At 35.9% G+C, this 17,873-nt stretch overlaps 1 protein-coding gene across 1 annotated transcript in view; it reads right to left on the bottom strand.

The window, feature by feature from the left end:
* FAM188A (family with sequence similarity 188, member A) overlaps positions 1 to 17,416 on the bottom strand; it is a 44,580-nt gene extending 27,164 nt beyond the window's left edge. Inside the window, exons 1-9 of the mRNA XM_010013307.1 lie at positions 17,401 to 17,416; positions 15,606 to 15,685; positions 13,621 to 13,678; positions 12,996 to 13,169; positions 8,517 to 8,568; positions 6,535 to 6,649; positions 6,028 to 6,101; positions 5,491 to 5,570; positions 768 to 838 (exon numbers count right to left, since the gene is read on the bottom strand). Coding sequence (XP_010011609.1) covers positions 768 to 838; positions 5,491 to 5,570; positions 6,028 to 6,101; positions 6,535 to 6,649; positions 8,517 to 8,568; positions 12,996 to 13,169; positions 13,621 to 13,678; positions 15,606 to 15,685; positions 17,401 to 17,416 — 720 coding nt within the window. The remainder of the gene's footprint in view (positions 1 to 767; positions 839 to 5,490; positions 5,571 to 6,027; positions 6,102 to 6,534; positions 6,650 to 8,516; positions 8,569 to 12,995; positions 13,170 to 13,620; positions 13,679 to 15,605; positions 15,686 to 17,400) is intronic.
* Positions 17,417 to 17,873: the final 457 nt, after the last annotated feature.

Raw genomic sequence — 17,873 nt, 5'->3', positions numbered from 1 at the left:
AATGGACAGTTAAACGCAGTCAATACACCAATGTTCTGCAAACTACGTAATCCTCTTTAACCCTGAGCTAAACTAAAGGTATTCAATAGAGATTGACAAGAACAACCAAAAGCCTTTTGAAACAGAGTAATAACACTGTTTCAAAGTAATATTTGTAAAGCAGAAAATTTCTCAAATAAAAACCTTAAATCAAGAAATGCACAACAGGAAGAAACAACATGGACTAGGTTGCACTTCAGCTACTTTCAAATGTTCACAGATAAATACTTAAGCAGCATTTAGGTCTTGAATATATTCTATTCAGAATACATTTACTTAATAGTCATTTTAGCGTATTTACTTATGGCTCTTTATTTTAAATGGAAGACAGTGATAGCATAAAAGAACAATAAAACTGCAAAATTCACAACAGCAAGCCACTATGGGACTTGAGAGTTTTATAACCATCTACATAACTTGCATTAAGCATTATGTAAGTAAAAATATAAGCTTCTACCTGGCTATATGACATTGCTGCAATAAAGTTCTAATTTAAATAGCAACAACATTTACTCAGTAAGATGCATTTAACAATTTTACCATGTATCCGTTTTTAATGTGGCATTATAAGGTCCTTTCCAACCCCAACTACTCTATGATTATTCTCAGGTTTAATGTCAACATTGAAAGTTTTTTAGTATCTCAAATTGCACAGTGAAGCTGTTACTAACACTAAGAAGTCCACAACACCTTAACAAAATTCTTAAATGATGTAGAAAACTGCTTACCTTACAATACCTCAGAGATTCCATCAATGTTAAAAAGCCTACTGTTGCCTGTTTATGTATACCAAGAAGTTCTGTTCAAAACAAAACAAAACTTGTAAGAAAAATCTCAAAAGCCTCTTTTAAGCTTTTTTTTTTTCCCCCACTTTAAAAATTGATCAAGTACCAACAATTTTAAAAGTCATGCAGTTTTAGCAACAATAGCAAATAATCAAGATACGGTCAAAAACCAGTAACAGTTTAGTAACTTCTCTCTCTATAAAATAAGAGCCAAATAAATAGTTTTAGAAGTTTACTCTTGATAGTCTCTTTTCAAAAGTTGTTGATTTGGTAGGAGATCAAGTACTTGTAACTTGCACCAGAATTACTCTCAGAAAAATTTAGGAAAAGCAGCTATCTTGAAGAGGAAAGAATCCCATATATATGCATGTATGTATTACCCCACACTCCCCCTTTTCTTTGAAACAGTTCCCTGGTCATATTTATCCTTTATCATTTCACACTACGAATAATAAAACAACTTTGCAAATAATAGTTTTGTTTGTAGGAAAGAAAGCATTTACTCAATTTGATATTCTGTACTGACTTCCACTTAATACATCATACAGCTCTCAGACACACACACAGCTGTCAGGAATAGCTGAAATATTTATGTACAACTGATTGGAAGAGCACTTATAGACCCTTATTTGAGAATGAGAAAGTACTTCAAAATTCAAGCTGAGAAACTAGTTATAAGCATAAAGATTTGAAGAAGCTCTGGGCTTACATATCTATCACCTCAGCAGTGCAAGTATTGTCTACTTGCAACAGTTCTGCTAGGTCCCAAACTGCCTAAATAAAGAGCAGCACACACCTGATCCTGCAAATAAACATGGGAACATACACCATGATCAATTTAACAAAATCCATTATTTCCTGTTTTCAGAGGACATTGACTTTCATATCCAAAAGTTCCCTCTCTAAAGCACTAAGCCTCAACTACATTTTGAACATTGATCATTCATGAACAAAGGCATAAAACTATGACATCCTTATCCATAGGCTAAAGCCTCAGGACCATAGCAAGTAAAAGCAACTCTTCTAAATATTTCTGGACTTCCAAAAACTAACTCTGCATTTCACTGTAACTCATAGCACTAGGCATGGTATGCCATGCTTCCTTTATCAACTTTCAGCTTACCTCACTGAATTTTGCAGCAGTGGAGAACAGTTATTATAGTGATGGTTTAGCTTTTTCCTCTACTGTTAAACAAAAAAAACCAACAACACCCTAACAAACAAAAAACCCAACTCCAAAAAACAAATGCCCAAACCCTTACAAATACTAACTTGTTCCCTACCTTTGTGGCCTTGAAATACAATTCCTTCCTTAGAGTTGTCAGCTATACATATACATTATATTAAAAGGTTCTCTTTGCAGTGCAGAATTCTTTGATTTGAAACTGTGCTTTTAAGGATTATCTTCAAACTTGCTTGGAATTAAAACATCGAGGGGGGCACAGATAACACTTTCCAGCACCCCATTTTCTCACCGACTTATAGCTGTGTTGCTATAAATTACCATATGCTGAAACAATTCATTCTTTCTTTGAGCTGAGGGCAAGAGAATTAGCCTAATTAAACAACCAAAAACCTACTAGTGAAGGATCCTTCAAACTAGGGAAGAGCTGTTTTTCAGAACTAGCACATTTATATGTGCAATGAAGGGAAACGAATGGCCGAGGTAAGCAATAGAACATTAAAAAAAATTTTTTAACACATCACATATTTTTCTTAAAAACCATTCCCAAATATCAATGTAAAGTTCAGTCTGCTAAACTAAGGCTTCAGATTTAGGAGCTAATGCTCAGAACAGAACAGCAAAGCCACATATAAATAATATTTAGCACTCAGAAAATGAATCAGAATGATTCCATGATTAAGTATTTTATTCCCTTGACAGATAACTGAATATCCTGTAGTCAAGCTACATCGATCATGTATCTGAAAGCTATTAGGTTAACTTCAGCACATAGTCACTGGTCTACCCATGCCTTCTTCAGAATTAGTCAACTGAGAAGACAGGCACAAAAGCAAAACTCACTCTTATATGACTACGAGGAAACAAAGGAAAACTATCTGCTCTAAATCAAAGTTCATCCCTGTGAATATCATCACCCCCCAGAAAAAAACCCCAGACCCCTGCAAGAGATCTGGTAACACCAAAGATCATCTAAGAAAATGAATATGTACACCTCTTGTCAGAAAGGTAGCTTTGCAACATACTCCAATTTCTAAAAAGGGAGAAACCTCAAGCCTTTTTTTAAAAAAAAAAAAAATCAGGTCCAAACAAACGTCGGTTTTAATCGAACGAATTTCCAACAGTATCAGATACCGCCACCTAGCGACATCATGACACATCAGGAATTCTTAGACACAACTTAGAAAAACCTAGTACAGCATTTTCTGTATTTATATTAAACTGCTACACATCACATAAGAATGACACTCTTCAATAAAAGAAAAAAAATTCTACCTCCCTATATTCTTCCTATTGTGGATAACTGGGGTAAGAGAAGAGACTATAGTAAGAAGAAAGGATAAAAGGGGAATACGTAGACAGTTAAAGATGATGCATCATTCCACTGGTATTCTTACCAGTGGTGACCAAGAATAATTCTGGTTAGTAACTTCTACCCTATTTGGAAAATATGCAATACAGTAAGAGTCAGAGCTCTCAGTATAATCTGCAAGCTACCTACTAATCCCTCAAGTTTGTAATTTAGTATGTTTTTTGTCACTGCTAAAATTACTGACAGGACCTTTAAAATGTTTTTAAAATAATTTTAAATATTTACTTATTAATTACAAAATCATTATCTAAACAGTTGAACGCGAGGTAAAGTGGCTTTACATAACTTCTGAATAAAAATTTTAAGGCAAATGCCATTTCAGAAATTCAATTTAGTAAATGTGTTTCCTTACGATAATAGCATCACTTAACCAGCATCTTTTCTGTTCCTGCATTGTGGCTGAACCTTTTCACTGTTGCTTCATTGCTGTCCCTGCAAATATGCCACGAACCACATCACATCCATTGCTTTCTGCAGCTCCTTAGCACCACTGTTCCCCCAAGCCCAGGGATACCTTTCCTGTCTTCAGTTTCAGAAGTTCCTAACCACAGAAGTACCTGAAATCTTTCCACTATGTTTATACATGGAAAGATCAAGCAGCACTGGCAACCAACTCTGTACAATACTAATGTCAAACCTGCCAACTTGTATTTGCTTGACCAGATGAATTTAAGTAACTGAATCAGAAGAATGTACAAAAAGCTAACTTCAAAAAATAGTCAGCAAATACATTGACTCCTGCAACCTTTCTGCAAGAGAAATTCATAGCATTGGCAGAAAAGAAGCCAAAGAAAGTCAAAATGCTGGAGAAATGACTGAAGAAGATGACAAACAGGATTGATAAAGAAAAAATGTGACAATGTATCCAAAATTCAGTCTTGCCTAAGAAGCTGTGAACAGTACTGGCTGTTGTTTGTCCTTGTTGATAGACTACATGAATCACTTTGTAATACACTGATTATAGCCTTAGGACAGTGAATAAGCTGGGTTTGACTGTAATTATCCCAAGAACTTGAAGAAAATGGAGGGCTCCCAACATTAGTTAAGTTCAATCACTCGACTGTTGAAAAACTAACAGGACACATAATACAAGATTCTTAAAATGTACTGAAGATTATATTCTGCTCCTCCTCTCCCCCCCAGAGAGAGACATGTTTCTATGGGATTTCCGGATTTTTAAGGCAGAAAGGACTGAAAACCTAAATGAGGAATACTACTGAGCACAAAGAGTTCAATATTCTCAGAAAATTTCCCATGATTGTGATTTATCGAAGTGATGACCTGGATGATGGAAAATCCCTGTAATCAGCATGCTGATGAACCCAAGATAGACTTTGGAGCAGTGGGAGAGAGGATGTGAACACCTTCAGAATCCAAAGTGTTCCAGCTTTCAGATCATCTCCATTTGTAAGATGATATGCAAAAACCCACAGAAGTTCCCTGATCATTTTGGTGGCCCTCCACTGCACTTCCTCCACTATGTCAATATCTTTCCTGCACTGGGGAGCCCAAACTGGACATACCACTCCAGAGGTGGTCCCACAAGTGCCAGATAGAGGGAAAGAACCATCACTTCCCTCCACCTGCTGGCTATCCTCCTAATGTAGCCCACAATGCAGCTGGCCTTCTTTGCCACATTGGCACACTGCTGCTTCATGGGCAACTCACTCAGGTCCTTTGCTACAAAGCTGCATCCTAGCCAACCAGTCCTGCCTTGTGCTCTTGCATATGCTTATTCCATCTGAGATGCAGAACTTAAGTAAATTTTATGAGGTTCCTGTCAGTCCATTTCTCTAGTTTGATGTGGCTGTTCTGAATAGTGGCCCTATCTCCAGTGTACTAACCAACCTTCACAACTTGCAGAGACTGCACTCCCTTCCATTATTCAGGCCATCGGTTCTGTTATAATTTCAACCTGTAGCTGACAATCCTGTATTCACCGATGTTAACATCAAAGATTTAGTGCAAGTATGCTCTATTTCCATTGAAGGTCTGCTTAAATCAAAGGACAGTAAACAAGTAGACTATCAAAACAGAAATAGAGCACATTCTGAATCTGTAGGTCATAGTAAGTAAAAAATATGAACAAGCATAAAATAGAATCAACTTACTCATTCCTGAACATTCTCTGTCTCCATCCCACACATTAGAAACAGCATGCCCCGTCAAAAGGAGGTTAATCAAACTTTGGCTACATAACAGAAAGAAATAGCCTATTAAAAGGGATATAAGATTTATTTCCGAAAGAGTGGTTAACTCTAACAAATGAAAATAGTTGTATTACCTGGTCAGCTAAGCAGATGTTGACTAACTATATTCCTTTAATTAGCTTATATTTGTATTTCAGTGATGCTAATATCATCTCTACTCTTTCAACCAACAGCTTGATATAAAAATGTAGCCCTGAATTTGAGAATTATTCCTCTGAAAATTCAACAATAACAGAAGCACTTCCTCAGAACTGATGCACTAAATGGGGTAAACAGTGAAAAGGTACACTGTGTTAAATGTTACTTTTAGCTATCAGAAAGTTATGGTTGAATCTTTGTTGCCATATCAATAATTTCCTAAAAGAATGATCAGTTACAGAAACATAAAATAGCCCACTAATCTATTTCAAGAGGTAGCAACCATATTTTGCAGCTTACCTTCCATGACCATACACAGGATCTATCAATGGCTCAGCTGCATCTTCAATTTCATTTTTAATGTTTTCAATACCCTGCAGAAAAATTACAAACTTTTTTCTCTTTTAAGGAGTAACTTGCAACATTTACAACGACAGAATGCAATAGTAAAACATTAGGAGGCTGATGTTCTTATATGAACTGATACCTAAACACACTTCTTCTCTTAGTAAGAAATGCTAGGGATTTACAAGGAAATGTTTCCAAAATCTAATTCTCCCAAACATTGGGGGAGGGGGTGGGGAGTAAAATGGCAAAAAAAAAAAAAAAAAAGAGGACTGAAGTTTTCAAATGCTGAAAATGTACTGCAACATGGAGTGAAAACACCATTCCCTCCATTCACCTAGATTTGATTCAGTCTATCAGTTTAGTGTTCACCTTTTACAGACAAAGGGTTACACGATCAAACTTTCTCTTAACAAAGAAACCACACGCACACATACAAAAAGTATCAAACAGCCCACAAACCTTTGTAAGTATTACAGAATACAGAAAGACCAATACACCAAATCTGTTTGTCCACACCGAATACTGATCCCAGACTGCATCCTTCAGTTCAGGGAAGCTTTTGAATGCTCTTTTACTAAAGACAGAAAAACCCAACAAAAAAGGAGAATGTATTTAGATGAGGCATTACAATAGTGTCACAAAGCACATATAAGAACTACTAATACCTAACATGAAAATGTCCAAGTAAAAGCAGAGTGAATCTGGTGTTACATAGAGAATGACACAGCAGCTGTTCTGGAGTTACTATAACTGCCATAGAGTCATTAGTATTTACCCATCAGAAGATGAATAATTCTGGAGCAATTTGCAAAAATGACACAGTTTTTATATGCAAACACTAGGCATAAAGTTATACACACTTGTGAAAGAGCAGAGGGGCTTGAACCAGTAATTCTACAACACCCTGTTACTGAAAGTGTGAATAGTCTATATGTCACCAAAATAAATTTGCATTATACAGCATTCTGAAAGACTTCAGTCCATAAACAGTGGAGAAAGAAAAACCCTTCCACTTAATCAGGTAAAAACATCTTTCAGGCTTTCAAAGTAATTATTACATTTCCCATGAGAATTTGAATTTAGACTCTAGCTTTGATAAAAACCAAAATGTTCAAAACCATGAGTGGCACATTAATACTCGGGAAACTTATCTGGTTGTATAATAGGGTTGCTGTTTGGATGACAAGGTAACAGCAGGTGATCACATGTTTAAAAAGAAAAAAAAGTAAAATAAAAAAGGAGGAGGAAAGGAAAAGATCCATCAGAAGTCCAGTGACATACTGCACTTTCTTGGGATAGAGCTAAGCACTTTTCAGAACACAAACACCAGGTTACATTGAGTAACACGAACTAGATCACACTCCCTGCTTATCTTGCACAAACTTAGGTGTGTTAATTTTCTTTTTGATTTCTTGCATACTTTTCTTAAGTCTTGCTTAAAAAAGAAACAAACATTTGCAAAAACGTACCTCCATAGATGGGTTTATTCTGACAAACACTTGAGATTTTTAATCTCTCATTATCCATAGGTATACATGGCACACAAGGTATGCAAGGCAGAGTCAGTTCTGAAATCCATCACTCTGCTTGCTCTGAAGGCACATGCCAGTGTCCATTTTCAATGAGAAAGACTGAGAAAAACTGAAGCGGGTACCACAAGTCCAAAGATGGAGGAGGTGAGTGGGAGGGGTGGGGGGAGCAGGAAATTACTGTTTTGATCAGATAATGTTACAAAAATTTTATACCCTCCTCTTTCATCTTTCTTCATATGACAATAGGTTTAAAGAACAAACTATAATTACTTCTGATATGATAACCAGTAGTTATTGCAGTTTTAATTAGCAACACTTTCCATCTCAAGTGTTTTTTGAAATTCTATTGTTCTTTATTTCCTCTTTGGGGATTTATTTGTATAATGATTACAACTATTACCAGAACTGTAAGCTCTGTATTTAGACCCCCAAAAGAGAACAGCTTTTAAAGCACAAAACAAAAATCAGTCTCAGAGATTAAAAATTTTTCTAAGTGTTTTTTACGTTGCCTCAAATCAGGAGAAATACTAGATCGCATTTTTTTTCAGTATATATAAAGTTTTTCAGCTAGAATTACTTGTGAAGACTATGTATAAATACTGAGGAGTAACATCTTCAACTTAAACGTCAATCTTAATTAGATGTGCTCATATACTTGAAAAGCAGAAGTTATTTGGCAAATTTCCCACATTACATTGCTCCAGTTTTATTTTAAAGCTAATGCTTACGTTCAAAATGTTCCATTTTAAACAGCAAAGAAAAACCACCAAAACCCCCAAACCAAAACTTGAAGTCTAAGCTTAACCTGATGTGTAACACAAAAAGTTCCTCAACATACCCCTTTCAGGGCTGTGAATATTAGTGTTACTTCAAAATACTGTATTTTAAATATTCCAACATATTACTTACTGAATTAATGCATGAAATCGCTCAAAGCCAAGCTCTTCGACAGCCAAGGCAGCTATACACAAGAGACACTTTTCAGCACTACACATGGCAAAAAAATGACACAAGATACACACAGCAAGCTAGTATACTTTCAAGCTTTAATTATATTTTTAATCCTCCCTTGAGATTTAATTTTTTTTAAGTGATTAGTATAAACTAATTTACCACAACATTAAGATTCAACCACACATTTCTATTTGGACTAATGAATTTATTAAAAGCACAAAGCACTGGAGTGTGCAGCCTTTAAAATATTTGTCAAATACTAAGCTATGGATTTTGTACAAAACTTGGCTGTCACAAAGTCATCAAGCATATGCATACTGTAAATATAATTTTGCAGGTCAAGAAGTAGTATTATTTCCTAGAAAAGCAAGCATGATTATTTGGATCATTTTATCAATGTAGGTAAGCTGTATTTTTTCTTCATATATATGTTTCTGTTACTGAAATGTTGTTGTTTTGTTGGGGTTTTTTTTTCCCTTTTAATGTTTATTTATTACAAACAAATGAGTAGAATGATTCTACACAGTGTTATACATCCTATTTTTAAAGAAATTCTCATTGATTTCTTTTAATAATGGAAAAAACAGCCTTTCAAATAAGAGTTGTGTCCAAGACAGAAAAAAAATACAGCATTAGTGTCTTCCCAAGTTCAATACAGGCTTTATACCTTTGTTCCCCTGAACATTTCCAAACCAAAGAGACGAAATGAACTTTTAAAATCTAATTTTCTTTTACCAAGGGGAAGTTACGCTTGCCAATTGTGCAATTATCAAATTCTATCAGCTTTCAAATCTGAAGACTCTAGTAGCCTTTAGTGCCCTTTAGGTCCACAAGGACTTTATACTCTTACTAGAAGAATAACACAAAAGAGCTTTCTGATGAAGGCCACTTAATGCTGAATATTTAAAAAATGTCTGATTGCGTAGCTACTGAATTTGGCTGCACAGAATTCATTAAAGACCTGAAGTCATAAGACTAATACTACTGATTAATTCTTCCCCCAAGGATTCCAGGAAGGGCTTTTTTAATGCCCTTTCTGATTGTATTTTGAAAGCAGCATTTGATTTGCCCATGTGCAAATACAACAAATTCTGCAGCAATAGAATACTTCCATTTTCCACTTCAGAAATAAGGCAGCGGTAGTCCTAAAAGTGTTAGGTTTCAACTTTTGAAAAACTACAAACATTTGGTAAAATTACTGTGCCAAGAGCAAAACTAAACTTAAGAAAATGTATTTTTAAGACTTTTTGAAAAGAATATGAAATAATGAATCTAAACTGCAGAAAATGCTAAAGGAACTAACCCTGATCTGAGAATGTATGTTTTTGTAAGCAGAAAGTTACAGGGACTAAATCATATAAAGCAATCTTTGAACCTGGGAACTAGCACTACTACAGCCAATGCATGGCCAACAACAAGTCACTGGTATACACCACAAAAGCAGATGAAAAATGCTACTGCATTCAGTAAGTGTGCTTGAATCCACCTTTTGTTCACACAGCAGGATGATAGGCAGTTTCATTCTGTTACTACAGAACAGAGTGAAATGCTAAGAGAACTACTATTTGAAACAAAGGGACAGAAGTTGAAACCCTAAAGAGAAGTGTAACTATACATAACCCAAACAATGCTAAATACAGTGCTTAGAGGAGAGGAAGAGAACAAACAGCATTAGAACATGAGCTGTATGAGAGATGTAACTGTATAGAAATTCTTTAAAATTATGCTCTATCATGCTGTGGCTAATCATATTTCATGGTTTTATTATAAATATATTCCCATATTCAATTCCAATAAGCAGCAGCCTGCCAAATGGAATTGTATCTGTAATACTCTCCCACGCATCTCTTAAGTCCTACCAAGTATGACAATGCCTGTTTCTATTTTTATTGATTACAGCAACCAAGCAAGAAATAAGTTTATTCCTTTGCACTAGTAGTAACAGAACTCTACATTATTAATAATACCTTCTTCTCCACATCTTTGTCCCAAGCTTAACCAGGCAAGAAGCTAGTCTAGCAGGACAGAAAAGAAAAACAAAACAAAAAACCCTAACAAACATATTAAATCAGGAAGTGTACTGCATTATACATATAAAGTAAAATACTGTTTGAACTGTAAAGTACATACAAGACGTACATTCAGTGTCTAGCAGGGAATGTAGATTAAGAACAATGAAGATCAACATTGCTCATGACAAAAGTAGACTTCATGCTATGTATCCTGCTCTTCCTAAGAACATTCCATGGTATTGAGGACAAGTCAGGCAGAACTTGTAGACTTGTACAGAAATATGGAAAATGTAGATACATAACAGAATGGATTAGTTCATTAATTGTGTGTTGAGAGCAATTATTGACTGTGTTTATCAAGACTTTTTGCTGAACAGTTTCTACAGTTAAAAGTTCTTTAGAATAAGGCAATATATTAATAAACAGGACAGTAAAAGTGTACGGATAACTAGGCTCTGCTTCACTTTTTCTTCAAAGGAAGCTTCATAGTATGAGCAAGTTTCAGAGACAACTGAAAAATCCACAGAGATTAGGAATTTCAGTTACAACTGCCTTATTAGCTTGCAAAGGAAGATTTTTTTTTCTTTTAAACACTAAAGTTGTAGATACAACTTTCTTTATACTTTTTCCTAATACAAAACCCCTGCTTATGTGGTGACTTGCTTTTTTCAATTAAGTAACATTTTAATTACTGTTTGAGCCTTCTAAAGTACACAGAGATTCTGATAGAAGCAGGTGAAGAAAACTTGTAACATAAAGAGCTCCAGCACCATTAACTGCTATAGCTAACTGTGCACATATAAATCTACTTGTAAAATTCTTACATTGTAGTTCTGCCACAAACTGCAGAATAACAGATGGCACCTTTATAAGCATGTTCTCATGCGAAAAGTTTTTGATACTTCTTAAAGGACATATTTGGAACAACAACTAAAAGAAAAAGCAGTTTATCTTTTAACATGTTAGATATCTCCTAATAAAAGAGTAATAAATACATGTCTCAATGATCATGTGTGTACAGATAAACTTCCCATGTCACTGGCTCCACAGCAGTTAGATGACTAGATGCTGCATCTCAGTGCAACAGATGATAATTCACTGGATCCCTGACATCAGTGACTAATTGTAGAATATCTCATTAGAAGGGACCCATAAACATCATCAAGCCCAACTCCCCACTCCTCACAGGACTACCTAACACTAAATCACATCATTAAGAGTGTCCTCCAGTTGCTCCTTCTGACAGGCTTGGTGCTGATGGACCTCCCTTTCAGTGAAGAACCTTTTCCTAATGCCCAGTCTGAACAGCCCCAGACACAGCTTCATTCCATTTCCTCATGTCCTATCACTGGTCACCAGAGAGAGGAAATTGTCTCTGGAGCGCCTCCCCCTGTGCTGCCCCCTTGAAGAAGCTGTGTACTGTGATGAGGTCACCCCTCAGCCTTCTTTTCTCCAAGATAAACAAAACAGATGACCTCAGCTGCTCTTCCTAAGTCTTGCCCTCAAGACCTTTCACCTTGGTCACTCTCCTCTGGACACGCTCTAATGGCTTGATGTCCTTCTTGTACTGAGGTACCCAAAACTGCACACAGTACTCAAGGTGGGGCCTCACCATTGCAGTGTAGAGTGGGACAATCACCTTCCTCGACCAGATAGCTGTGCTGTGCTTGATGCGCCCCAGGACACAGTTAGCCATTTTGACTGTCAGGACACACTGTTAACTCATGTTCAATTTGCCATCAACCCAAACCCCCATTTAATGCCTTGGATGGAACAACTGTACAGAATCTTCCTCAAACTGTTTGGGAAACAATAGTTATGACAGTTATTGTAGCTATGCAAAATATCAAGCTGGATATGAAGGAATCAAGACATTTCCAAAAAACAGGCAGGCAAAAAATTCTAACTTAAAAAGCCCGAAACCCTCTTTAATCTACTAGATTTGATTAAGCTGGTTTAGTACTGCATATAATCAAACAAAGGAAAAAAGACTACTTCTCCATAACAGGGAATCTAGAATATTTTAGAGTAGATCAAGCACTGCAGAATTTCCTACAAAAGCTCTTCTGAAATAAAGCAACAAGTAGCACATCAAAATATTCCTCCAGTGTTAGGAAGCATGTAGATTTTTTGCATATTAAAGACACACCAGGTCCCAATAATTACAAAATAAATTGAAAAATCATGGAAATTGCTTAAATTCAAAAGAAACACGTGTGTAAGAACTCCAGTTATAGATAGCACATTCCTTTCAACAAGAAGGATCAATGCCTCTAATCACAACAGACAAAAACCCATCTGTTTCTAATGGAATCACAAAGGCGAAAACCCCATCTGTGTAATAACAATAAGCAGTGGCCCCTCAAAGAAACGGTAGTACTTCACTAAATGATGGGTAATTTAGTATAGAAACACATCTTACAAGGCTGATCCTCTTGACGACTAGATTCTGCAGGACTTTCAGAAATACTAGCAGTTTCTTCAGTTGTTTTTCCTCTTATCCATGTTGCCAGAGAGTACGACTCTGAATTATCAGAGCAAGCCATTTCCAAAATATCACATAATGTATGACAGAGAAGGTTCTTCTGGTCCTCTTCTGAAAGATCAGAAACCTACATGAGTTCAGCTGCTGCTAATGAGTATGTTATATAAGCTACTAGCATCTTTTTTAATACAGTTATCTAAATAATTGAGTTTATTACTTTTATCTTATTTATTACTGATGTTAACTGCTGTTTGACAATACTGGACCAAATAATTATAAAGCTGTCTTTAGAAAAATGTGGTTTAATATGATTTCTAATCCATTCCCTTTCCTAGTAACAGATTTCAATTAGATATTTATAAACCACAGAAGTACTATGGACAGGCACAGCCCTCATGAATGGGAGTTTAGAGACATGTATACATACTGTATGACTCATAAAATGGCATGGGAGCACACTTAAAAATAAAGCGTAAAATATTTTAAATTCTTTATACTAGGACATGCTTTACAAATAATCCAAATGGAAAAAAATAAGGAGAAAAAGAAGATGTCTCAGTACCTGGACAGTCTCTCCAATTAGACTTTTCACTGGTAAAAAGCCTCTTCAAAAGGAATGCCTTTGTTATCAAAACATAGAATAACATTAAAATACAAGATACATCAACTTCTACATCATGTCACAAAGCATTTTTGTATGTTATTAGAAGGGTTTCAAACTGCTCATGATTTAGTAGGAGACCCTGAGCCTGCACTGTTTACTGATTTTTCCCATTCAAACTAACTACAAAGGTGGCCTCATACTTACATTCAACATTGAGTTTAAACCTCAAGTATGCTTCAAATACACAGAGTGCATATTTACATAAACATCTCGAGACTCAAAGAACTGCATTAATGGAGTAAAAAGCCCATCTATTTTAACCACTGCAACTCATAAATCACATATCAGAATAATGAAAAACTACGCATATCCCTACTTTTCTATCAACGCTGATGTTGCAATTAGAATAGACTCAAAGTTAAAGAGAAGGAACAATGAAAGAACAAACTTTGGGAAGTAGACTCTTGGTCTTTGTAACTACTCTGTTAAGATGCTGTTTCAGGTACTTGCAGCACCTTAAAAATAGATGCTTCAACTTTCACTTCTTCCCCAACAGACTCGCACTGTTCCCCCATCACAGATCTTCTGCACACCTTTTTTAATAATTCACAGCAGCAGTAGGCACTGCAAGATCTGTTTGATCACTTCCTCCATCCCTACCTCAAATTCATCTCACTTTTAAACATGCTTTAACTACTTAATTTCAAGGAAGTTGAACTACATATAAATCTCCAAATCCACTATCTGTAAGAACATTTGATACAGTAAAGACTTGGCGCTGCCTTTAAGGAGCTGGCTGGTCCTACTCTTTACTCACTCCACTCCTCCAAACTTTTAAAGACTTGTAATTCTAACGTCAGAAACACTGTACATCTGTTTTTAAGACCACAGAACTAGACACAGCCATGTTACAGAGTGCAATTCATAATAAAATATTTTTCTATTGATAGTTTACAACCTAAACAAGTGGTGCTTCTTCCTGTGGTACAAGTCTTTTGGTGGGACTACTGCTTATAACATCTGGAAGTAACTCTGCTACACAACTTTAACGTCCCCTATCAATGGGCAACGCCTCAACTCAGGCCTAGACATACCTGCAGAATTTGATCTGTGCGTAAGAAGAGTCAAGAGCGGGTTACTAGAGAAAGTAATCTGGCCCATGACTCAGTGTCTCCCTGATTCTACAGGGTGCTCCTGAGAGAAAGAAGCACAGTCACAGATTAGACAAACTGCTCTAGCAGAACAGAACAGATCCAGCCTACAGGTCATATCATCTATACAGGAGTCAGAATTGCCCTAGAAACTTACAAGTGGAGTAAGAAAAGGACGACCAAAAAAAAAATAAAAAAAAAATAAAAAATCACAATCACAGTTGGTTGAGCGTATCTGAAGCACAAGTGAAATCCTAAACATGTATCCAGAATAAAATACATGCACCTGACATACTTCAATTATTCTGCTAACATTTCTCCTTTTCTCACACACCAAATCTTGACAGGTTCAAAACCTGATTACTTCAAATCCTTCTAACACAGTTTGCTAAAGCAGCCATTGTGACACAGATATTAACCTTCTTAAGGACAGGGAATTTGAGAGATGAGAAAGGATTAGGATTACATTTATATCAGATCTTTTGTTTCCCCCCTTTATTTTTATTTTATTTTTTTTTAATTTATTTTTTATTTATTATCCACTTCAAAGTTAACCTCTGCTTGGATCAACCTGTATCACTTTCTCAAACGAATCCACTTCTGTAAAATTACAGTTCAAAATCAGACCATCTCTGCCTTTCCGCAGAGTTTTCTGTCTCCTCCACACTGTATTATGAAATCCAAATACAACTGATCTGCAATTCTTCTAATATTTATTTTAGTTCAACATATATAGAGAATGGATTTTTGGCTTACTAATTTTAAACCATTTCTACGATAAAAATATCTTACCTGTACAGGTGCAATCACTGCACAAGGGCCACCTTCAAATTGTTCTAATGCAGTTGATTCAGATTCACTAAAGACAAATCCTGCCAAATGGAAAATGAGTATATTTAGTGAAATATATAAACAAGCACGTTTATGTATACTCCTTCCCTAACAGAAGTGACACCTGATTTATTCTCCTCTAAAAATTAGGTAAGTTTTCAAGATTTTTTTCGCCCTGATAATGCAACAGAATGTGGTTCAACTACCTGAAGAAAAAAAAAAAAAAAAGTCATAAATAGAGGTGAAAGCACAGAAATTATTTATCTCAGCAATGAAATCATGACCAGAAGAGGCCAACAGCTAGGGTTATAAAAGGATTCTTAAGAGTAAAACTGTCACTAGAACACAGGTGGCTGAATACATTTACCATAATTTTTGTTTTATCATGGTTTATTTTTTATAAGTCAAATAAAAATTGTGGTAATATTTTATTTTACATATGTAAAATAAAGATTTTCTTTGGACCTTCACTGAGTATGCATAACACATTTCTATTCCCTGTGAAGGGCACAGTATAGCACCCACTGATCTCATCTTTGACTTATTAGTGCTTCCTATTAAGACTGAATTATGCTGAGTAACTGAAATATTCACTCGTAACCACTGAAGTAAGCCTCTTAATGGTGTTCATTCACAGAAGATACACTATACTTACTGAGCTGCAAGATCACTCATTTCCACCCCCACTCTGTCTTTAATGTATTTGTATTTCAGAATTATCTTACAGCCATGTAACAGAGCAAATCCTGGAGCAATTACTGCGAAGTGTTTGTTACTATCTTGTCCTTAAACTTTTCTTCAAGATACAGTGATTCACAGCTTACATTTCTCATAGATAGGTGCATATACATGGATAATTACCTTGATGAAACAGACACACAGCAACCTACCCACAGTGAGTGATAGTTTCCATTATTTTCTAAGTGCTGATATGATTGTGCTGACGTGACTCTAGCTCAACGTAATCTAGAAATCATGCAACTGTAGTCAGCAACCCAGCAAGCACAAGCAAGTAGAGGCAGGGAGAAAGGGGGGATACATGCATATTTTCGCAGCAGTGTCAGGTTCAGCACAAAGAATATTCAATGCTTCTTTCCCACAATTTCTCCTTTTCCCAATTCTGTATCATTACATGCTGACAAACCAAAGGCATCCTAATCCCTGGATGTGAATTTGTCCTTGGGAAATGCATGTCCCCAGTACAGACTTCCACACTATTGCATGACAGGTACATCACCCTGACCAGCACAAGAGAGGACTACTACGTGTTTTGTGGGCCATATTTCATCACATAAATGATTGTTGTTCAACAATGTGACTCTTTTTAAGGATGGATAAATGTAGCCATTCTTCTTTAAAAGAATGGATTTTCCCCTGTGTCTGACAGAAGGCTCCAGGGTTTGGGTTTTTTTAACTGAATGTGCAAATGTGCATTATGAAGGTTTATTTTATATCCAAAACGCATATGCAGATCAATCCTATGTACTTAAGCCCCTAGCATCACCTAATGTAGCTACGAAGCTCCATTAATCCATACTTCAACCGAAGTTTGCACTCATTAACCCTGTTAACATGCTTTAATAAGAAATATCACCAGTCATTTAAACTTTCTGAATTAGTTTATGCAGGTTTATGATATTAAAAGCTAAGTCTTCCTCTACTTTGAAGCGTGACTGCATGCCATCTAAACACACTGCAACCACCAAGCTTTTTTTAGTTGTTTTAATGATTTAGCCACTGCAGAAGAAAAACATACTTGGATGTGGTACCATTAAACCACATTTAAGAAATCTTGAACTTGTTTCATATTCTTCAGGCTTCTTATAGAAAGCATGAGCTGTCTCAGATTAACCCTGCTCTCTTTTTCAAAACTGCTACCTAAAAATAAAGAAAATTGAGTGTGATCTTCCAGAGTGAATACAAATTTGAGGTAAGACAATGCAAAATTGATATTACACAGAATTTAACAGAATCCAAACACAGAAAAAAACCCCAACATATGTGATGGCTAACAGAACATTTAATTTCTTCTTACGTAAGTGCTGCTTAATGCTTACTAAATATCAATTTTGTTCTACAAGCTGCTAAGCCCTTAAAAGTTAAGGGGTTCAGGGATATTGGTCTTACTCTCTTTTTTAAAACTTCTACAAAATCTGAACTCACCTGGCTTCAAGCCTACCTCAGCCTGCAATCACAACTACTTACCTTTCTGCCCTCCACAGTAAGCAC

The sequence above is a fragment of the Nestor notabilis genome, unplaced genomic scaffold (assembly GCF_000696875.1).
Source record: "Nestor notabilis isolate BGI_N333 unplaced genomic scaffold, ASM69687v1 scaffold7254, whole genome shotgun sequence".
Classification (NCBI taxonomy): Eukaryota; Metazoa; Chordata; class Aves; order Psittaciformes; family Psittacidae; genus Nestor; species Nestor notabilis.
Note: the sequence above shows the minus strand (reverse complement) of the source record. Positions and strands in the feature narration are given on the sequence as shown.